The sequence below is a fragment of the Equus caballus genome, chromosome 14 (genome assembly GCF_041296265.1).
Source record: "Equus caballus isolate H_3958 breed thoroughbred chromosome 14, TB-T2T, whole genome shotgun sequence".
Classification (NCBI taxonomy): domain Eukaryota; kingdom Metazoa; phylum Chordata; class Mammalia; order Perissodactyla; family Equidae; genus Equus; species Equus caballus.
In genome coordinates this window covers 72,739,061-72,762,400 of record NC_091697.1, presented here as the reverse complement: position 1 = coordinate 72,762,400, position 23,340 = coordinate 72,739,061, and the positions used below count along the sequence as shown (strand labels likewise).

The window sequence follows — 23,340 nt, the reverse complement described above, 5'->3', positions numbered from 1 at the left end:
TGTGTCACCTAGTGTGAGCGAAGAAAGCAAATAAAACAAAGCAAAACAAAATAGGAGTCTTAAGCCAAATTTAGGACAAAACTTCAGTCCTGAAGGCTGGAGACTGGAAAGGTTAGCCAGACAGTGGCACAGTGGACTTAGGACAGGTATCTCCCGACTCCCAGTCATGAGTCATTCATACCAGGCAAAGAAGACTCAAAATAGGGCACCTTGCCATGCTGTGTCTTGCTTTTAGTTAGAAATTGCTATGGTTTTCTCTTTGTACTACTGACTGCTCCTAAGATTCTCCACTGTAAGAAAACAGATCCACTGAAAGGTGGCATCATGGAGCCAAAGAACCACCAGGCTTTGGAGCCAGATGACTCAATATTCCAATGACTCCATCACCTACCAGCCTGTGATCTTGAGCTTATTACTTATGTCTCCAGCTTCTTTCCTAGGACTTATATGCGACATAATAAGACTAACCATGTGGAAACTGGGGAATATTGGAGATAATGTAAGTTAAGTGCCTGACACAGTAGGTGACAAAAAAATGAAAGCTATTTTTACCAGCATATATTTCTCTATTTATCTGTTGAGCCTTCCTCTCTTTTTCATTACTCAAATCATCATACGTGTAAGGAAATTCTACAGCACTTAACATGACATGTGTGCGCTAACTTAAAAAATAATTATTTCAAATATAAAGGAAAGAATGGAAAATAATATACCATCACCTATGTGTGTATCCATTAAAAAACAGTGCCATCTTATATGTTGCTCCACCTTGCCCAGCATTGTTTTTGAGATTTATCCATGTTGATACATGTAGCTTTATTATTGTAAATGCTCTGTACTATTCAATTGTATGAACCTTCCATAATGTATTTCTGCATTCTCCTACTGATAGATATTTAGATTGTTTCCAGTTTTTCACTACCACAAAGAATGTTGCAATAAACATCCTCCGTACACATACTTCTTTGGGTACCTGTGGGAGAGTTTCAATTCAGAGGAGGAATGGCTAGGTTCACATTTTCAACATTGCTAGCTATTGCCAAATTGTGTTCCAAATCACTATAGCATTTTTTTGTTGCAACTTGTGGGGTTTTTTGTTTTGTTTTTTCATTCTTTATTGATATCTTTCACTTGCTACAAAATTTACCCATTTAAAGTGTACAATTCAACAGCTTTTAGTATATTTACAGAATTGTGCAACCATCACAATATAATATTAGATTCATGTCATGGTGTTTTTATTTATAAACATACTTGAGAAATCTGTAAAGTTGGTTATGTGTCCTGTCCAGTGCGTCTATGGAAATTCCCTGGGAGGAGCCAGTTTGTAGAGATATGCTTGTTTTAAACCTGTTGTTTGAGCAGGTAGCTGGAAGGAACATTCCTAATTAGATTACGAAACTGCTTAAAGGCAGGTTCCTGTTATTTCCTAAAAAAAAAAAAAAAAAAAAAGGCATTTCTATTTATTCACCTCAGAGAGTAAAGTGACTCAGAATTAATTCTGTTTGAAGAGAATGGGAGGAGCGCTATACCAAATGAAGCAGTTACTTTCTCCAGAACAATTCTTGCTCATGCCAGAAAGGGGGCGGTGTGAACGTGCATAGAGTTTGGAGTAAACAGTTGTGAAAGCTGGTGCACTGGCAGAGGAGAGAGAGCAAGTGTCTTTTTTTTTTGCCTACAGGTTAACTTGTTGAGCATTTAATCAAATAATTTTCACGCCGAGTTATCAATTAATGGCACTTTCAAGTACTATTTACTCCAATTCAAACAATGTGTTAATTGACAACGAGGATTGCCAAATATGACTTAGAAAAAAAATTTATAAAGGATATTGTTCTTATCCAGCCACTAAATGTTCAAAATCTAATTCATTTTTCTACTTGGAATCTCCTCGGAAACATCAGGTTCATGGACAGCAACTGCAGTTTTGCTGTATTAATTCATTCCCTTTAGCCACTGGCTTAAGGACATCAATTTTCAGATGCTATGGTTTTGTTTCCTCAGGCACTTGGCAGCTTTCTGAAATTTCCTCCTTGCCCTTCAGACTTTCCCACAAGTATAGAGGGTACAGGCACATATTGGGACAGTCCAGCAGGTACTGGACATTAAGACTGGGTAATGTAAGACTGTGATAGGAGGAAAGACACAGACACAGGGCTGACTGCCCAGGGCAAACACACTAAGTCTCACCTCACCAGCAGTGCGGCCACGGCCACAGCTGCTCACAAGTCCTGGGCCAGCCCCACTCCAGCCATGGATGAACAGGTTTACCTAAAGTAGGAAATAGCCTGACTCAACAGAGAAGTGCGACATGTGGTTTCTTGACCTGCACTGAGACGATTCTCCTGAATTGGCTATTTATACTGAGCCACCCTACATCCTTGGCAACTTGGGTCCCAACTCAGATTTCCTCACAAAGAGTCTATGAAAATCATAGTGACCTCTTTCTTGGAAGGTCCTCTGCTGAGCAGAGAGATGGCTCTGCAAAATCTCGTCTACATGTGAATTTACTATTTACCACCTGGGATAAAGGGGTTGGGTTTTTTCAGGCTTTGGAACAACACTCAATTAGCAACCAGGCTTGAGGTTTGAGAATGAGCTGCAGTCAAGGAGAGGACCCACGGAAGCTATTTCTGTGGCTAGTTGTGTCACTCCCTATGCATTGAGGCCTAGGGCCCTTACAGGAGGTTTTGGGTCCCCTCTAAGACCCAACTAATGCCTCAGGCTCTGCCAAGGTGAAGGACAAGGACCTGAGGTGGAGAACATCCGTGACTTGCACTAGAAAGGCTTAAGCCCAGCAGGCAACATTGTCCTCCAGTCTGTAAGGACAGGAAGGAGTAAAGCAGATGAGTGCTTTTCTCACCCCACCCTGCCCACCCCAAGAGGAAACAGTCTAACTAAACTTCATCCAACCCGTACCCCCAAATGATGCAAAATCATCTGGGAATTGCTCAGCCCCAAAAAAGGTCTGAGTTATAAGGGCTATCTCCCTCCTTCCCCTAAGTCAAATGTGTACAAGATTTAAAATACAGCTGAGGCACCCACACCGGCCATTCCCCAGAATCGCCTTCAGAGCTGGCCCTCCTAGGCTCCACTGCCTGCTTTTCTAGTTTCAGACCCAACTTTGCTAACTTGTTACAGTCACAGGCCAAGCTCTTGCATCCTCCCTGCCCCGGGCTCCCTCCACATCCACACCTACCATTAACAGCTCTCACATCTCTTGCTGATCAGGGGGCTGCTCTCAGTTTTCTGTGCCCGGATGGGAACTGTACTGCACACGGAAACAAGGCTCAGCATCTTTCTTTCTATTTGAAACCTATTCCTTATGAGTCGCAAGGGTTCCAAGAATAGGAACGTGGGTAGTTATAAATGCGTATTTGCCCTCTCCCCCATCCCATGTTGCAGAGTCAATGTTTAGGCAACAATAATAGTTCTAGTTGCATAGAACTGGTATGCCAGCTACGTGTGAGGCACTCTCTGAGTGTGTCATATGTATTATTTCATTTAGTCCTCAAATAACCCTACCAGGGAGATATCTTTATTTTTGGATGAGGACATCGAGACCCAGAAAGGCTAGGTGTCTTGCTCAAGATCACAATTTACAGAGGACAGGGTGGGACTCAATCCCAGGTGGTGTGACTCCATAATGGTGGTGCTCAAGGGTGTGGGAGGAGGCGACAGTGGGAGACGACCACCTGGTTGCAGGTGGAGAGAATTTAAAAATAACAATAAAACTAGAAGTCAGACGGCTTGTTATCATCACCAGGCATAAGCAATTTTCAATAGTGCAGTAATGAAATACTTTTCCTCACTAGGGTAGACCGTTCCCATCATCTCATTAGTCTGGATGCTCCCATGTCTGTATATGGTGCCTGACGTGAGCAGCCATGGTACAACCCTGAAAGAAGCTCAACTGAGGATGGTGGAGCAAAAAGATGGAAAGAACCTGGGTTTTAAAAACATTATGATTGTGAGAAATATACATAAGATTTACCATTCTAACCATACAATTCAGTGGTATCAAGTACATTCACAATGTTGTACAACCATCACTGCTATCCATTTCCAGAAATTTTTCATCATCCTAAACAGAAACTCCACATCCATTAAATGTAGCTCCTTATTCTTCCCTCCCCAGCCCCTGGTCACTTCTATTCTTTCTGTCTCTATGAATTTTCCTAGTCTAGGAACCTCATATAAGTGGAATCATACAATATTTGTCTTTTTGCCTCTGGCTTTTTTCACTTAGCATGATGTTTTCAAAATTTGATGTATGTCATAGCATGTGTCAGAATTTTATGTTTTAAGGTGCGATAATATTCCACTGTATGGAAGAGTTGGGTTTTTAGTGACACTTTTGAGGCACCATACCGTAGGGGACCTCTTGTTAAGATGGATGATAACATGTTTACATCATGCTGTAGGTCAGGTGGCATTGGATTTTCTGTTTCTTACCGCTGAAAAAATCCTGATACCTAAGGCACAACTCAGATTTTCCTGTGAAGCTCCAAGGTGGGCAATAACGCCCACAGAGCACTCAGGATGGAAGCTCTCAAGCATGTGGCAACATTTTCCATAATTTCCCGGTGTGTAAATCTGAATCTATACACTTGTACATATGTACACACAAACACACAACTAAGGCCACACCTTTGCCTATCTTCATCCTCAGTTTAGCTATTTTTGATAATCCCTTGTTACAACTGTTAATTTCAACATATACAGTTATTCAGTACTTAACATTTTTCTTCATCATAAAAAAATATATTGAACTCCAAATTGAGTAAGACATTGTGCCTAGCACTCTATGGAGGAGTACAAATTGATGCGTCTTTCTAAAACACTTTTCCACAATCTTCACTGGAGTTAGAAATAATCAAGTTTAGTCAAGGGTAAAGAATAAAAACATTTATTTAAAAAATACCATTCAGCATCAATCGCTCCAGGTTTGGCAGGCATGAAGGGTGGGTGGCTAATGTTTTATTAGTATATGAAATTTGAGATACAGGAAGCAGTATGGCAAAAAAGATGAATACTTATTATCAAAACTGAAAAAGTGAATAGTAAGCTACTATGATAGAAAGGGACTTTAGGTTAAGAAAATGTCACCGCACAATGAAAACAACCTCTTCCTTTAATAAGTACTGATAGAGTAGGATTATGCGGGAATGTTCCCCATGGAACCTTCTGGTTCACGGCTATGAAGAGGTGGACTGCAGAAAGATGTGAGCAGACCCCAGTACTAGTCGGAGATTTGGAAAAGTGGGGATAAGGATGAAGCATAATTAGGCAGAATGTTTTTGCTCAAGCATCCCTATAAAAAATGCATTTTGAAAGAATTTAAGCAAGCAAGTATTATTCTTTTTTTGTGACTATAAAAATATAATGCATGGCACTGGAAATCAATTATGCTGTAAACATATCCTTTCACTGCAAGCATATATAAGCCTCCTGCAACTATTATATTACACATCACATTGTAAAATTCTATTTTTTTGCTTGTTCATTTTTCTGGTCCCCAGATGTTCACATTCTGGGAGAGGACAAAGGCCTTTAGAGATCCATCAACCCAATCCTTTCATTTCACAGATAAAGGAGGGTGAGCAGCTTGCCCACGGTCACATTCAGCCTCAGTGGCAGAGATTGGACTAGAACCTGACACCCCGTCAGGTGCTCTTCTCCTTACAACGCGATGTGATTCATCCTGTCTGTACGACGCTTCTCCCTCATCTCAACTGTGGCAGAAGGGCTGTGAGGAAAAGGAAGAGGTCTGTTTGAGGCTTCTCTAGCTTGCTATGAGTGTGGGACACTAGAAGAGAAAGTGATAAAACACATCTACTTCTACCCCAAGTCCAAAAATAATCTACAAAATACATACGCACAGTCAGGCTACTCTGACGACCTAGCAGAGAAATACTTCCTGGATAGAGCGTTGTGTGTGAGAGGAATTTTCAAAGGCTGCCAAAAGAGGTTATTGATTTTACAGCAGAACATCTGGCCAACGACACATACTCCTCTCAGCAGTTCTCCAAATAAAGCCCCCGTTACAGACGATGACTAACACGGTGAGCTTTAGGCTCCAGGGGACACCTCAACACGACTCCGTGGTGTCCCTAACTACCGCACTATCAAATGGGCTGCTAGTCAGTGGGGGGAACTGCCTCCAAATATGCAAATTCCAGCAGAGAGGAAAACACAGTTGACTGGATTCTTTTAAAAAGCCCCAACATTCTTACATCTATTTCTAATTTCATATTTATCAGCACTCAACTTTCTAAATGTTCCATTCTGGCTATCCATATTTCTGGGTGACAATACCAGGACTGCTTTATTGCAACATTCATGAGGGGTGCCTCAAGAGGGAGGGCTATCAGATCTCTAGGGGCCATTTTCTTCTGCATGTCCTTTTTTTTTTTTTTTTTTTTTTAGGAAGAGTAGCCCTGAGCTAACATCCACTGACAATTTTCTTCTTTTTTGCTGAAGAAAACTGGCCCTGAACTAACATCCGTGCCCATCCTCCTCTACTTTATATGTGGGATGCCTGCCACAGCATGGCTTGACAAATGGTGTGTAGGTCCGTACCTGGGATCTGAACCTTTGAACCCCAAGTCGCTGAAGTGGAACTGTGAACTTAACCATTGCGCCACTGGGCTGGCCCCTCTTCTGCATGTCCTTTGAGAACAAAATTTAGAGAACGAAAGTGTTCCTGTATTTTTTAAATGTCTATTGTAAAAGTTTCTTTTCAAGGTTCAATACAAGGAAAATGAATTGAGAATAACCTTTGTCATAGTCATGAACTAGGAAAACCGTGAGAGGAAAGTTCGTCAAATTCTGACAATCTCGAGTTTATCAAAACATCAAAAAGTATCACAATTTTATCTATTGTCCTGCAGAAATTTATCCTTCTTGTGCTCCAGAGGTTTCTGTAAGAAAAGGTTCTCCTTTATTTAAACTTTTCCTAGACATTGCTTTCTCAAGTGAAGATAAAGGATTTGTTTTACAAAACAAGAGATGGCTGTGCATTGAGTATTCCATCTCAGGCAATCAATTGCCTTTGTACCATGTTTCTTGTCTCTTTCCAGATAGCTTGTTGTATCTTATACACGGACTCCTGAAAAATTCTTTCTACTTGTGTAGGAAAGCCACGACTGTCTTCCTCTAGGGCATTGATAGTTCGCAGAGCAAAGGGAGTCCTTTCTCGAGGCAGTGGATTGTTCAGCGGCCGCATGGGGATAACAGAATTGTATTTGTGCTGCCTGTTAACGGAGTTCATTAGGGACGTATAGAACTGGAACTTGCACCAAGTATCTCTTAAAAAGTTTTCAGTCAACAATAAGATTGTCCATGCAGACCCATTTACCGCATCATCTAAATTCTGTAAATGCTGTCTGCCACATGGCATCTCAGCAAAGATTATTCCAGGTTTGATGCCAAAGTCATTTTCTAGCAGACTCTGGACTCTGAGGGCTTCGTCTGTGTCATCCTCTGCATGCAATATCACAAATTTGAGGAACACTTCTTCTTCTGCTTCCTCTTCAGGCATCTTTACCCCTCCTTCAGCTTTCTCCTGCTTTTCTGGTTGCATCTCTGTCACATATCTATGCTCAGCAGCATCACGCAGGGAGATTTCCTCAGACTTCTTGGAGTCTGACTCATGATGTCTTTGACTTGTATCCATACTGCGGCTTTTACTCCAAGAGAGAGAAAGAGAGCAGGGATCTGTTTTAGACTTCCCGATACCCATTATAAACATCCAAGTCAGAGGAGAAAAGCTTTATTTATTCCTCAGCATTTCTTTTCATCCTAAAAGAAGAAATAACAATGCAGAATATTGTAAATTTAATGAAAATATTAAAAATGAAAACTTTCATTCAACTTGAAAAGCTCAAAAAGATTATATTTAGGTCCCAAGAAAGAAATCCCAAACAGATCATTGGAAACAAAATCACCCGTCTTTTTTTTTCTGCTTTATCTTCCTAAACCCCCCATACATAGTTGAATATCTTAGTTGCAGGTCTTTCTAGTTGTGGGATGTGGGACGCTGCCTCAACGTGGCCTGACAAGCGGTGCCATGTCCGCACCCAGGATCCAAACCCTGGGCCGCCGCAGCAGAGTGGGTGAATTTAACCACTTGGCCACGGAGCCAGCCCCTCACCTGTCTTTTGTGAGCTTCACAAGGGCTACCACAGGTCATCAAGGGTAGGTTAAACAGAGGGTCCTCTTTAATATAAGAGGAAACATTTGGAATTTTAAATGGTATTATAGCAGTATTATAAATCATTAGATTAAAATAAATTACTTTGGGTATTTTAGTAAAAAGGTATCATGCCACTCTATCCATATGGAGTTTAAATCCATCTTCTCCATTATCAAATTATTGTGTAAACTAGAAATAGGAAAATCTAAAGAATATGAAAATATTAAATACAGAATTTGTTTTTGTATCAAACACAAATACAAAACAAAATACAAATACCCTAAAGATGGCTAGCAGGCAGCTCTACTGACGCAGCATAAAGAGAAGATTTGAAATGTCAAATGAAATGATGTCCAGCATTCACTGTTCAGAGCTTTTTTGTTTGTCTAGGGTCAGGCCTTGCTGTTTTAGCGGGGCTGGTGGAGAAATTATCATAAGGGTTGTGAAAAGTAAGGAATACTTAAAAAAACATTTATTCATGTAGGGAAAAATTAACATTCGGTTTGGAAGTGAAATCTGGAAACAAAGACTTGTGATTTTCTCCAGTGAAATCAACAAAGAATCATTATGGTCTATACTCATCCTTTTATTTTAAAAATTCTAAATTCAGACTGGAAGAATGAGATCAGCTGTGAAAGAAAAGTACTCCATGTAAATCGAATTTAAATAAATCTTCAGATAATGTTGGCAATGTTATTAATATAACCCTCGAAATAGGCAGTTTCAAGGGGGAATCTTTTATCAAAAGACAGAAAATTTAGAATAGAAAAATATAGGTTCCATATTTTCAAATATGGGCCCAGGGGCTATATTCCAGAGCATTTTTATTTATTGTTCACGGGCAAAGACCAGAGTTCGAGAAGAAATTAGAATTACATTCATAATAACATCTACATATACCAAAATAATTCAGGTTTATAAGAAACCGTCCAGCAAAAATGGTGGAAAGTTGTTATGGGAAGAAAAGACAGGAAAAAACACAGAGAATTTCTTCCTAATGTATATAACGAGTGAAAGAGTTTGCCAGAGCCTCTGAATAGTGCATGAATTGCTGGCTATTGCCCGTCGTTTATGATGCCTGCGCTTTAGGTTCTGACTTTACAGTATGTTGTGCCAGCTACCAAAAGGTATTCCAACACATAACAACTCTAAAATGCTACATACATACATCTCAAATAATAAAGCTAAATGAATTTGGACCCTCTTCATTGGTCAGGATTAACTGCTGACATTATTGTATTATGAAAAAAGGTTTTACCACACAAAGTTGCAGAAAGAAGTGTCCCCTGCATAAAAAAAAACAATTGTTAAACCATTCAGAGGCATCTATTTACTACATCAATTAAAATGATCTTCACTTTTTCACTGAGATAGCTTTGTTAAAGCAACTTGTCATTATCTTAATCACTAGCTGATGCAGATAACTGCTGTTGAAGTATATAACAGATATTCATTAAAAGTGTCAAAAATTTCTAAGGTAAAATGGTGTGTCAAGCCAGATCACAAAATCTTTTTAAATACATAAAAATCAACAACAACGACAAAAAGAATTACAACTTTATGTCTTATTTTTCTTAAATACCAGTCAGCAAAAAGGAGCAAAAGACTCCAGAAATCTATGATGTGCTGTTCCAACTTCCAAGCATTCCTACCCACCCCGCCCTAAGCAGACCAGAGAGGAGAAAGTTAATGACAATGTCTGAAAAACTGCACTATAACCTTCTGATCTGGGGGGAGAGAGGAAGGAGAAAGCCAGAGGAAAAAGCTGTGGGAAGCTGTGTGCTAGAGATCTTTCCCACCACAGTGATTCAGAGATGGGGAAATGGTCTGGATTCATCACTGCGGTTCTCAAGGCTGGAAGGAAAAGAGAGGGCCTCACTGTGCTCCCTCTGAGCCAATTAACTCCATCAATAAGGAAGGCTTTATTAGATCAGAAGGAATGCTGAAGGAAATAGGGGCGGGGAGAAGGCTGGCAAAAAGAATCCTGGAAACTCCTCCTCCCCTGGATGGTCAGCACCTGGGTTCAAACATTTAGGTTTCACCTCCTTCCTCTCAGCTAAGTGGGAGGAGAGTGAGGGTGGCTGCTGGGAGATGCACGTGGGATCGTCGTTCACAAGAATAAAAACATGTGTGTGTGTGTATTCACTCTTTTAGAAAAGGAAGTGATTAAAACACCTCATGACTTTGAAAACATTTATGTTGAAAAGTCGCACCCCCAACCGTGTCCTCCTTATCCATGCTGTTACCCCGCTGGCTTCCTACTGGTGACCAATTTTATTAGTTTCTCCTATGTCCTTCCACTATTTCTTCATGAATATATATTCTTTTTGTCCTATGCTTTTTTCAAAAAAAGTATCGTAATTTATATATACACACACACACATACACACACGCAGACATACTGTGAAAGGGGGGAGGGGGGAGGAGGAGGGAGAGACTGCTTTTCCCCTTAATACCATAACCTCAGAGCTTTCCAGATCACCACAGACAGAGCTTCCTCACTCTATTTACAATGACATAATCATCGAGCATGTGAATGTACCATAATTGTCCCTTGTTCTTGGATATGTGAGTTGTTTCCACTCTACTACTATTATGAACAATGCTGCAATGAACAGTTTTGTACAAAAATCATTTCATATGTGTGCAAATTCATCTGCAGAATAATTCTCCCAAATGAGATTTCTATATCCAAAGACAACGGCATTTGCAATACTGATAGATTTGGCTAAATTGTTCTCTGTAAGACTGAACATTTTTCTGCTTTTAACTTGAGAGAATGACATCCCTCACCTCCACCCCTTGCCTCAGAAGACCAAACCCACCAACTACTATTGACTAGAGCCCACCTGAGCTAATCACATCCCCTTGGGCAACAGAAGTGTAGAAAAATATAACCCATCAGAATGAAGGCCTTCAAGTGAAATTCTAAAGGGAAGATCAACAGGTCTGAGATAAGAAGGAGGGAGAGTCCACTTCATATTCACTTTATATCCATTTTATATCTAGGCCAAAGAGGGTCCCAATAGAATCCCCCACATTAAATAGGAGTAAGATGAAAAGAACAGCATGGCAAATATGCATACTTGGCAAGTAGGCAAAAATATTACAGTAAATAAAAAAGAATGCAAAGAAGAATCATAGCAGACAAAAGACAATTAAAAATGGCATTGTCATTAAGACTATGTGCTCTAGAATCAGATTGCCTGAGTGTACATTCCAGCCCTGTGACAGAAAAACCATGAGACTTTGTACAAGTTACTTGATATCTTTGTGCGTTGATTTCACCATGTGTAAAATGGTGATGATTATAGTACCTATCGCTAGAGTTTTTATGGAGATCAAAATGGCTTACAACAGTGCTCCATAAATGTTAGGAATTTTTACTGATATTAAAACAAAGAAGCTAAAGAAAAATTTACACAACAAAGGCATACGCTCTAGGACAGTGCCACTCAGAGTGTAGTCCATGGATAAGCTGCTAGTCCCTGAACTGTTTGGTGCCAATCTATGACAGGATAAGGAGATTGTGCCAGTATGTAAATCAACTACATCAGTTAAGTCTGCTGTTTAGTTCAGCTGACTTTTTTTTATAGCAAGACATTCTCAATGAAGAAAGCAAGATGGTTTACATTCTGTGCATGCTTCTTCTATCACCACAGACAAGTGCTGTGAGCATCACTGCTCTAGGAGACACCAAAGAGAATATGTAATCACTGAAACAAAAATATTAAAGATGAGAAAATGGAATTAGATGAAAAGCAAGAATGTAGACAAATCAAAGACACAACACCATTAGGAAAAAATAGAAATGGCAAAGAATGGAATAAATATGACTCAAAACCATGTCAGTTAAACATGGTGGAAAGCTTGGAAAAAAAAATCACAGAATATGGAAAGAAAACAAAAGACAATAAAAGTAAAGCAATTTGTACTGTCAATGAAAATAATCCATAACCAATCTATAAATGAAAATTTGGGATGATTTATTCTGAGCTAAAACGTGAGGACCATGGCCCGGGGCCTTTCTTCCTTTGGGAAGGAAGAAAGGGCACCAAAGAAGTGAGGTACCCAGAGTGGTTATATACCCCCAAAGAGGATGCTTTACATATGATTGAAATGTCCCTCCCACAATAGTCACAAGATTGCCCTGTCAGCACAAGGCTTGATGGACACAGCAGGTAGTGGGTCTGCCATCTTGGCTGGCGTAGCAGGAGGCAAGACTATTGTCTCGAGCTGGGTGGTCACAGGTAAGCCCAGCAATCAGTTCCTAGCCTAAGGAAAGATGCTTAATCCTTAAGGAAATGCCAACTCTGGGAGGGGGAGGGAAGTTGCACCTTTATCTCAAGGGCCTTTGTTCTTGCCATAGGGAATATCTAAAGCAGATATACAATGCATACTCAACAACCAGGGTCAGGCCCTTTTGGAAAGACAAGGTCAGGCCAAATTAGGTTTACACCAAATGGCTTCCTCATATACTCCAATATATCCTATTACTTGCCATTTTTATTCGTCAGTAAAAAAATATAACTATGGAGATTTTTTTTTTAATCTTTTTTTTTTAAGATTGGCACCTCGGCTAACAACTGTTGCCAATCTTCCTTTGCTTTTTGTTTTTTTTTCTTAAGGATTGGCACTGGGCTTACAACTGTTGCCAATCTTTTTTTTTTTTTTCTGCTTTATTTCCCAACACCCCCCCTCCCACCCCCCCACCCCAGCACACAGCTGTATATCTTAGCTGCAGGTCCTTCTAGTTGTGGGATGTGGGACGCTGCCTCAATGTGGCCTGACGAGTGGTGCCATGTCAGCGCCCAGGATCTGAACCCTGGGCCGCCGCAGCAGAGCTTGCGAACTCAACCACTCGGCCATGGAGCCAGCCCTGAGATTTTTTTTAAAAAGCAACCAGTATAATGAAAACCAATGCATCTGAAATAGAAAACCCAAGGAACCTAACAGAAAAATTCAAAGATATAGCAGATTCATCACCCTAATTCAAGTGCTCATTCTTACTGATCACAAACAGACATTAAGTGCCTCCTGATATAATCCAATATGATGCACACAGCACAATGTACAACAAGATTTGCTGATGATGTTGAGTGGGCATGCAATATAGAGTCTGGAGTTTGGGGGAAAGGTCCAGCCAGGAGATGTATATTTGGCATTTATCTGTGGAGAGATTGTATTTTTTTTTTTTTTTAAGATTTTATTTTTTCCTTTTTCTCCCCAAAGCCCCCCGGTACATGGTTGTATATTCTTTGTTGTGGGTCCTTCTAGTTGTGGCATGTGGGACGCCGCCTCAGCGTGGTTTGATGAGCAGTGTCATGTCCGCGCCCAGGATTCGAACCAACGAAACACTGGGCCGCCTGCAGCGGAGCGCGCGAACTTAACCGCTCGGCCACGGGGCCAGCCCCGAGAGATTGTATTTAAAACCTATAAACTTTATGAGATTATTAAGGGTGTATAGATAGAAAAAGGAAGTGGATTTCAGACTTGCCAGACCCACAATCACATGCGCCAATTCCTTAAAATAAATCTCCCTCCTCTCTCTCTCTAACCTATCGGTCCTGTTTCTCTGGAGAACCCCAACACAATCTTCCTTAAAAGTTTGTTGCCCTAGAATTAAGAGCTAATGTCTGCATTTTTAAAACATTATGACCACTTACAAAGAGAGGCTCCCAAACAGCAGTAAGTAAAATAGTGATCAGTAATAATTGGATAAAATATACACATATATACAATTTTAAATCTGTCCATGTGTTTACCACAGAAAAAGCTTGTGTTTAAATCACTACCTCCGAAATCTAACACGTTTAAAATTAAGGCACCCAGGACTTCAATCCTTCAGCCTGGGAGAGCCTTTTCCTTTACTATCTGAACAGCACCATCTTGTGGAAAATATATGTAAAATCAATAGTTTCTTCACTTGAGTTAATAATTAAATTTTGATGTTATTAATAAATAGGTGTTGTTGAAAACTTACTGTGCATCTGGACCTGCCGGATTTCAGGGATGTGAAGCCAGGACCAGTAGACTATTAGGACTCAGTGCACTGGTGCCTCATTCTGGATAACAGGTGCCGGGAAAACACTCGGGAGGGACACCTGCAGCAGGGAACGCTCCGCATTAGTAAGGATGAGAGAGGTAGACGTTTTCCACACAGTGGGAGCAGTATTTGCGAAAACACTGAGGCACCAGAGGGCAAATTATGTTAGGATTCTTTTGCACCACGTGTTTATATGGCTCAAGTCCCTGTGTGTGGGGGTGGGTAGAGTGGGGGTAATGAGAGAGAAGGATGGAGAGATAAACAGGATTAGAGAACATAAGGGATCTAACATATTATGTTCAGGACTTTGAATTTGATCATGTTGGCAGACAGAGAGCCCTTGTAGGTGTTAAGTAGGGGAGTGCCATGATCTGACTTGTTTTAGATAGTTTACAATAGCTTTAGTAAGGAGTCTAGGCTAGAAGACTATGAGGCCTTAGACTGGGAGAACAATCCGCTGAGAGGCCATCACAATAACCTAGGTGAGAAAGCAGAGCCCTGAACTATGAAAGTGATACTGGAGACAAAGATATGTAGGCAGTAATGAAGTGGAGTGGGTGACAGAGAAAGCAGAAGCAACTGTTCCTCCCAAGCCTGCACTTCTCCTAACTTGGTGGGTGGCCAATAGCAACAAATGAACATAGGGTCAGGAGAGGATTTCATTAAGAGAAGAGATACTCAGAATACTTAGAAACTAGGGAACTGCTAGTAGAAAGAGGGTGAAAAATATGGATGGGAGCTTCTCAGAGCTGAGCGGTATCCTCTTGGTCAATGGGCAGCTCTGTCTCTCTCCCACCTACCATTTCCCTGGGAAAGCCGAGAGGCCACTTAACTCCTGAGTGTGCTAGGTCCCAGGATAACGTCTGTGAAGAGTACTGCAGATCATGCGGTGACCTAAGGGATTTGGGGTTTTGCCTTCTGGGGAGAAGGTGAGTGCGCCTTTGTTTTGATGCGGGATAGTCGCATTGTCCAGGGAGAGAGCGTACTGTTATTGCTATTGTTCTTGTCTAAAACTTTAGGTGTGGAAAGAAGAGGGGTATGGATGTTAGTGGCCAAAGCGGTGTCCTATAGCAGATCTGCACACCCCAAATTTATTCCACTTCCCTTTTAGTGTACTTTCCTATACCACAAGTATTAATAACTATATTTCTGAGACTTCCTTGAAGCTAGGGTTTCAGATGCCATGTAAGTTCCACCAATCAGATGTCTAAGTTAAATAAGGAGGGAGGAAGAGCATGAGGCACCCATTTTGCTGGTTAAGACTCTAGCAGAATGGATGTGATTCAGAAGCTGGCAGCTTCCTGATTTGGCAGGTTTCCTGGTCATGGCAAAAGCACCAGCAACCCTAGACCAATTCTGATAGGTGGTGCTATGAGGTGTTCCTAGAAACTCAATCTACAGTCTAGCCTTTCAACCTTCCCAATGATACTGTAAATCTTGTAATACCCTCTAATGTATACCTTTCTGCTTAAACTAGCTAGAGTAGATTCTGTTCTCAGAAGCCAAACTGTGACTGGTACAACATCCAAAGTCAGGACAAGGAACCATACAGCAGAGGTTAGCAGCAAAACACGGCCTGCCACCTGTTTTTATAAAGCTTTATTGAAAGATAACCATGCCTGGCTAATTTCATGCTACAGAGGCAGAGTTGAGTAGTTTCAACAGAAACCATATGGTCCAGAAAGCCTACAGTATTTACTATCTGGACGTTTCCAGAAAAAGTTTGCCAACCCCTGGATTACAGCATGGAAGTGCCAAGCTCTGCCAGGATGCCAGGACACAACAGAACAGACCTGTGCTAGCCAGATGAGGAACGTGTGGACTTTTCTTTGACTTTTTTCACATTGGAAATATTTTCAAAAGCCCAACTAGGGTAATCAATACTTTCAGGAATAGGATGGGTAAGAATTTGAATCCATCTTGATTTTATACTGTGAAAACATTATTTAGAATCAGCTGTCATTTTTTAAATTTTCTTCTTTTGGAGATTGCACAGAATCCATAAGGATGGCAAAGGCCCAGTAAAAATAAAAGGATTAATTATCAAATAGTACCTATTGATACTTATTCCCAGACAACATAAACCAGTACCTGTATTTTTCATATTAGGTTACCAAAGCTTGCATTAGAACGGTTAGAGTTCTGGGCTCCATAGGAGTCTAGCACCCTATATCTTTCCTTCATGGCACTAAGCATGACCACGATTAATTAATTACATGTATGATTCTCTGTGTAGTTTCTCATCATTCCCACTAGACTGTAAACTCTATCAGAACAATGACCAAATCTGTCTTGTTCACTGCTGTATCTCCAGAATCTTGCACATAGTCAGCATTCAAGAATATCTTTTGAATGAATGAATGAATTAGACAACACTAAATATAAGACTAACACAGTTTTTAGGTTCAGAGAGATAGCCAGATAGCTCTTTATCCCCCCTCATCATATAAATTACTGACTCAGTTAGAATAGGGACTAGCTAATCCAAATATATCTTGTGTGATTTTTAATGAGCAATTATGTTACATTTTCAAAAACTATGTGAATAAAAATATGGTACATTCATTTCAAGACACAGCTCAAGGATCATATTTGGTAGAAAGCACTTCCTTTTATCTCCAGGTTGAGTTAAGTACTTCTCCTCTGGACACCCGTAATATCCTGTTTACAAGTCTTATAATATGCATCACACAGCACTCTTTCTTGCTGGCCAGGGAGGTAGCTTCCACCTCACTTTCCCAGACTTCTCCATGAAGGCAAATGGCGCCATCGTTTGCCCAGTTACGACAGCCAGAAACCTGAGGCATCGTTGACGCTTCCCCCTTCCTCTCTTACACTTTCACTTCCAAGCTGTCACCAAGTCCTATCCGATGTACAAAATACAACTCAAACTGTTCCACTTTCCCTCTCCACCTCATTCTCACTCTCGAGCAACAGAGCTCCCCTAGTCTACTGCACTCTTTCCTAGTCTCCTGTGTCCACTCTTGGTCAGTCTAATCCATTTTCCACTCAGCAGCCATAACGATCTTTTTAAACACTTACATCTGATCAAGTTCTCATGTATAACCCTGCAATGGCTTCCTACTGCGCTTAGAATCAAAATTTCCGAATACGGCACATGACGCCCTGCGTAATCTGGCTCCTTCAACTCCAGCCTCATCTCACGCCTGTCTCCCCTTTGTTCCTCAGCTCCCTGCACAGGGGTCTTCTTTTTCAGTTTCTCAAACTTCCTCATCTTTCTTCTGTTACAGGATCTATGGAGACATTTTATTGCAATTTTGAGGTATGGGTTATATGACTATATTTTCTTATCATTAGAGAACTTGTACACAGTATCAGAGGCTGGCCAATATTCTACTGGCGGTAAACAATCAAAACGTCCAAGACCTGGGGCATGACAACATAGACTACGTCATATTATTCTTATAACTGAATTATATTAAATCATTAAAAATGCTTATGAATGTTATGAATAATTTTAATGATATGAGAAAATGTTTCCATAATAATAAGTGAAAAAAGTAGACTATAAAATAGCACATACAGGAGGATCTCAGCTTTGTAAAACTAGAGAAAACAGATTGGAAAGAAGTACACCAATAGGGTAACATTGGTTACCTGTGTTTGGTAGATGTGCGAACATACATATATCTGTGTGTATAGCTATACACATATCCCTCTTCTACAATGATAATGCAATCTGAAAAAAGTGGTTTTTTAGTAAACAAAAAAATTGTTTTCGGGGCTGGTCCCGTGACCGAGTGGTTAAGTTCGCACGCTCTGCTTCAGCGGCCCAGAGTTTCGTGGGTTCGGATCCTGGGTGTGGACATGGCACTGCTCATCAGGCCATGGTGAGGCAGCGTCCCACATGCCACAACTAGAAGGACCCACAACTAAAATATATAACTATATACTGAGGGGATTTGGGGAGGGAAAAAAAGGAGAAAAAAAAAGATTGGCAACAGTTGTTAGCTCAGGTGCCAATCTTAAAAAAAAAAATCATTTTCTAGGTTTTGTATTTTTAAAGAAAGCTCATGTTAACTTGACGCCCCGACAGTATACTCCTTATGTGCCATATCTGCACAATCCAGATGGGTTTAGCCCATCTCCAGGTTTCTATTTGGTCTCCTATTTTTTATCTATACACAAATTTTCCAAGAGTCTGGGCTTGCCAGCTCTAAACCGAACAGAGCTCCTCCAAAATTCTACTCAAATTAAGCACTAGAAGGCAGAATATTCAACTCCAGACTACCTAAAACAGATCATTGAGCAAGTAAATGTTTAATTACTTTAAAAAAAAAAACTGCTTCTATCAGGCAGAAAAGCAAAAACACACAAACTGACCTTCCCCTGAGTACCTGCTTTTTCATCTTGTGGACCCTGTCTTTTGATTCAGCTGCTAGGAATGCAGGTGGACGAGCGTTCTCGAGCCAACACACAGCAGCTGCGGCAGATGCTTTGCTTCTAACTCCACTCCTGCCTTCCCCTTTACCCTCCTACCCTTCTCTTTTTGTTTGATATTCCAAATACACTTATGATTTTTATATTTTATTTAATCTTCTATTGTCCATATTTATTCAAGCATCTCAATTCTGAATGGAGAAAAATTTTTTCTTCTAAAAGAGGGGAAGGTAGTACATATGCTACTGACATCATGGACTAGTTCCTTAGGATTAAAATGAGAAATAAGCATTATGAATTAAGAATGACTTTTTATTCCTCCAACAGCTTCTCCTAAAGATGAAAATATTGTTTTTCATTTCTATTCCTACATATTTTAAAAAGAGAACTGAATTATGCTATAAAATCTTGACATTCTGATATCAGCTTAGTCACAACGAAACTTAAAAACTTGTGCAATATTCTCTGAACAACCTCCTTCACTTTTCTGAAATAACAAGTATTGGAGAGGATCTGGAGAAAAGGGAACTCTCATGCACTGCTGGTGGGAGTGCAAACTGGTGCAGCCACTATGGAAAACAGTATGGAGTATCCTCAAAAAATTAAGAATAGAACTACCATATGATCCAGCTTTTCCACCACTGGGTATTTATCCAAAGAATATGAAAACACAAATGCATAAAGATATGAGCAGCCCTATGTTCATCACAGCATTATTCACAATAGCCAAGACTTGGAAGCAACCTAAGTGCCCATCAAAGGATGAATGGACAAAGAAGATGTGGTATAAATACACAACAGAATACTACTCAGCCATAAAAAAGACGAAATCATGCCATTTGCAATAACATGGATGGACCTTGAGGTTATTATGCTAAGTGAAATAAGTCAGAGGGAGAAAGTCAAATACTGTCTGATCTCACTCATAAATAGAAGATAAAAACAACAACAACAAACAAACACATAGATACAGAGACTAGATTGGTGGTTACCAGAGGGAAAGGGGAGAGGGAGGAAGCCAAAAGGGGTGATTAGGCTCATGTGTGTAGTGATGGATGTAATTAGTCTTTGGGTGGTGAACATGATTTAATCTACACAGAAATCGAAATATAATGATGTACACCTGAAATTTATATAAACCAACGTTACTTCAACCAAAAAAAAAGTCTCCAAGTCAGAGAATATTACTTCCTACTCAAGCAAAGGAATTGGCAAGAAAAATCATTGCACATTCTTTTCGGTAAACTAGATGATATTTTTATTTCATTTTCTATATTTAAAAATGAGAACTGGCATTAAAGGGCCAGTCTTCTCCAAACCAGGAAGAACATTTTATAAAAACACAGAATTTAAGGGTAAACTGTACATCTAATCAAAATTTGGCTCAAGAGAAAGACGGTTGTGCATTTTAATACTAGAGAGCCCACTATCCAACAATATTCTAAAGGTGCCATAAGCTTCCCGGAATACTAGAGAATAGCATTCAGTGTCCAATAGTAACCCACCCTGAGGGGCAGCAGTAAAAGGATGTTGCAGCAGGACTACGGCAGTAACCCCTGAGATGGAGCATTTGAACAGTGACGTAAGGGAAGTGAAGGCATACAGCCCGTGATGGTCCAGCAGAGGCCCACTGCAGGCAAAGGCAGCAGCAACAACATTAACGTCCCTCCAGTGGGGTAAGCAAGAGGGGAGGTAGGAGATGAGATCAGACAAGTAGTCAGGGATTAGATCACACAGGGCTTTGAAGCCATTATAAGAGTTTGGTTTTCATGATTCTGATGAGAAGCCACCAGAAGGTTTTAAAGGGAAGTGAAAGTTCTGATTAATTTTGGGGGGGATAAATCACTACTCTTTGGAGAAAGACTGTAGAAGAGCAAAGGCAGAAGCAGGAAGACCAAATCAGAGACTTCAAAGTCACGCAGGTGAGAAACAATTGTGGTTTGTTTAGACAGGGAGTGAGATGTGGTCAGATTAAATTGTCAAGGCAGAGTCAACAGAATTTGCTGGATGCTTGCATGTGAGCTCTGAGTTAAAAAGGAAGAGTCAGGGGTGATTCCTAGAGTTTCAGCCTAGTTGAATTGCAACAACATTTCCCTAGATAAGGAAGGTAGCTGATGGGGAAGCAGAAATGACGACTGGGTGGGTGCGGTATCAATAACTCTGTTTGGACATCCTAATTTAAATGCCTATTAGACTTTCCAAGTAGAGATGTTGAGTAAACAGCTGGATATATGCATCTGGAGCTCAGGAGAAGTAAAGCTAGAGATAAAAATTGGGAATTCATCAGCTTATAGATGCTATTTATAATAAAGCCAAGGATTTATTGGCTTTGGGATGGAAATAATTTTTTTTTAATTTATGGCTTGGGATAGAAATTGCCTTAGGAGGAAATATGGCTAGAAAGAAAACAAGGCCAACAACTGAGCGCTGTGGTACTCTAATATTTAGTAGCTGAGAAAACGAGAAGCCTGGAGACACAGGAGGAGTGACCAGTGAGGTGGAAGGAGAATGCACGAGACTGGTATCCTGGAAACCAAACGAAGAAAGAATATCAAGCAGGAGGGAGCCATCAACTGTGTCACGAGGTGAAAACTATGCACAGACACTGGATTTCGCAAGTGACATGGGGGTGGTTTCACAGGTGACAGGGGGTGATCGAGGCAAAAAGCCTGAGATGAGAGGGTGGAGGAGGAAATAGGAGGAGTGGAAATAGAAACTTGGAGGCAAGTCTTTCAAAGAGCTTTTAAAAAAAAATTAAAAGGAGCAAAGAAATGGGTGAGACGTAGAAAGGGATGTTTGGTCCAGGGAGGACGACTTAAAGACGAGATTCATCAGCAGACATTTGTTAAACGGATAAATAAAACAGACCATGAGGAGCAAAGGATTCAACAGTATAAACGTGGTTTATACTTCAAGTTTCATACAGTTGCACATATAAGTAACATTTACTTTGCTTCAAAAGGAGGTAAGGGGGCCAGCCCGGTGGCACAGCAGCTAAATTCGCACGTTCTGCTTTGGCGGTCTAGGGTTGGCAGGTTCGGATCCCAGTGCGGACATGGCACCGCTTGGCAAGCCATGCTATGGCAGGTGTCCCATATATAACAAAGTAGAGGAAGATGGGCACGGATGTTAGCTCAGGGCCAGTCTTCCTGAGCAAAAAGAGGGAGATTGGCAGCAGATGTTAGCTCAGGGCTAATCTTCCTCAAAAAAAAGGAGGCAAGGCATTATTTTATACCTGCTCATCTACTTTCTGATGTAAATGACATGTAAAATTGAGTTACTTCACTCCATTTATAACCAACGTGCTATTTAGCGCGTTAAAATGTATCATATTTGAAAGACTTTTTAAGTTTACCGCCATGAAAACTGGGGAGGCCCTAACTCATGTGAAACTGAAAACTAGCTCACGGCTGCTAGCCCAAATGAGGTTTTGGACAAGAAGCCAAATAAGAAAAACAAAACCAAAACCTTCAGCCTGGACTCAGTGTGCCTGGCTGAGGCTCACGCCGAACCACTAAGCCATTTAAGAAGCTGAGCTACTTGCTTATGGTTCTGAGGTTTCCTTATAAAGCAAGTTTTCTGGTCAAAGTGAAACTGACAAGACAGCAGAAAGTGGCTCGGGTTTTCCCTGCAGAGTAAGGCAGCCGTGTGACCGCGGGCCGGCGCCGGACCGCCCGGGCCCCCGAGTCCGCCGCCGCGGCCCGCACCCCGGGCCGGATGCGCTGGGGGAGAGCGCGGCGCTGCGGCCCGGAGCCCGGCCCGGCCCGGCGGCTCCCGCCCGGGCGCCCAGTACTTGCCTGGAGGGCGGCGCCGCGGCCAGCCCGCGACCTTCCCGTCTTCCTCTCCCACTGAGCGGCCCCAGTCGGTGTGCGACTTCCCCGAGGTGGCGGGAGGGAGAGGCGTCCGCAAACCCCGTCCCCGCGACCGCCGCCCGCCGCCGCGCCGGGACGCGCGGAAGTCTGGCCGCGGAGTCCCCACCCCTCGGAGCCGCGCCCACACGTACCCCTGGAGGACGGCCTCGCCGGCCCGCCGGGCGAGTCAGGGGTTAACCGGCCTGGCTCACCGCGCAGAAGGAAGAAGCGGACCCAGAGGGTTGGAGAGGGGCGAATAGCGCCGGGGAATTGTCGCCGAGGGAAAATATGGACCCTCTCTGCGCTGCTGCTGCTTTTTAAAAATGTCCCTATAGGGGCTGGCCCCGTGGCCGAGTGGCTGAGTTCGCGCGCTCCGCTGCAGGCGGCCCAGTGTTTCGTTGGTTCGAATCCTGGGCGCGGACATGGCACTGCTCGTCAAACCACGCTGAGGGGGCATCCCACATGCCACAACTGGAAGGACCCACAACGAAGAATATACAACTGTGTACCCAGGGGCTTTGGGGAGAACAAGGAAAAAAAAAATAAAATCTTTAAAAATGTCCCTATAAGCCCCGACTTCGAGGCCGGCGAGGCCGGCGGGTGGGGATCCGCTGTGTCCGCTCCTTAGACAGACCTGGCTGCTGGGATGGGGGCTGCGGGCCCTGCCTCCGCGCTACCGGGGGAGCCTCAACCCGGAGCCCGCCCCTGAGTCCGGGCCCCGCAGACAGGAGCCCCTGAACTCTAAGGGAAGGACACAGCCGGTCTTACCCAAACAACCCGAGGCCCCTCCCGAGGTGGAGCGATTCTCTCGCTCCTCCGAGCTGGGCCCTTGGCTTTTCCCTTTC

General features: G+C 41.9%; 1 protein-coding gene across 4 annotated transcripts; it reads right to left on the bottom strand.

Moving 5' to 3' along the window:
* Window positions 1-1,219: 1,219 nt before the first annotated feature.
* TICAM2 (TIR domain containing adaptor molecule 2) lies at window positions 1,220-22,620 on the bottom strand. Of its 4 annotated transcripts, none has more exons than XR_011424956.1 (4): window positions 22,442-22,620; window positions 14,181-14,301; window positions 6,583-7,803; window positions 1,220-1,429 (listed from the first exon to the last, which is right to left on the bottom strand). XR_011424956.1 is itself a non-coding variant. In NM_001202854.1 (4 exon segments), a coding segment is annotated over 1 exon segment (717 nt). In that variant the 5' UTR covers window positions 7,754-7,803; window positions 9,456-9,483; window positions 14,181-14,301; window positions 22,442-22,513; the 3' UTR covers window positions 4,916-7,036.
* Between the last annotated feature and the right edge of the window lie 720 nt (window positions 22,621-23,340).

Bases quoted from the DNA above. Each gene is read 5' to 3' on its own strand.
- TICAM2 (XM_070232802.1), bottom strand. From the start codon at position 7,753: ATGTTTATAATGGGTATCGGGAAGTCTAAAACAGATCCCTGCTCTCTT.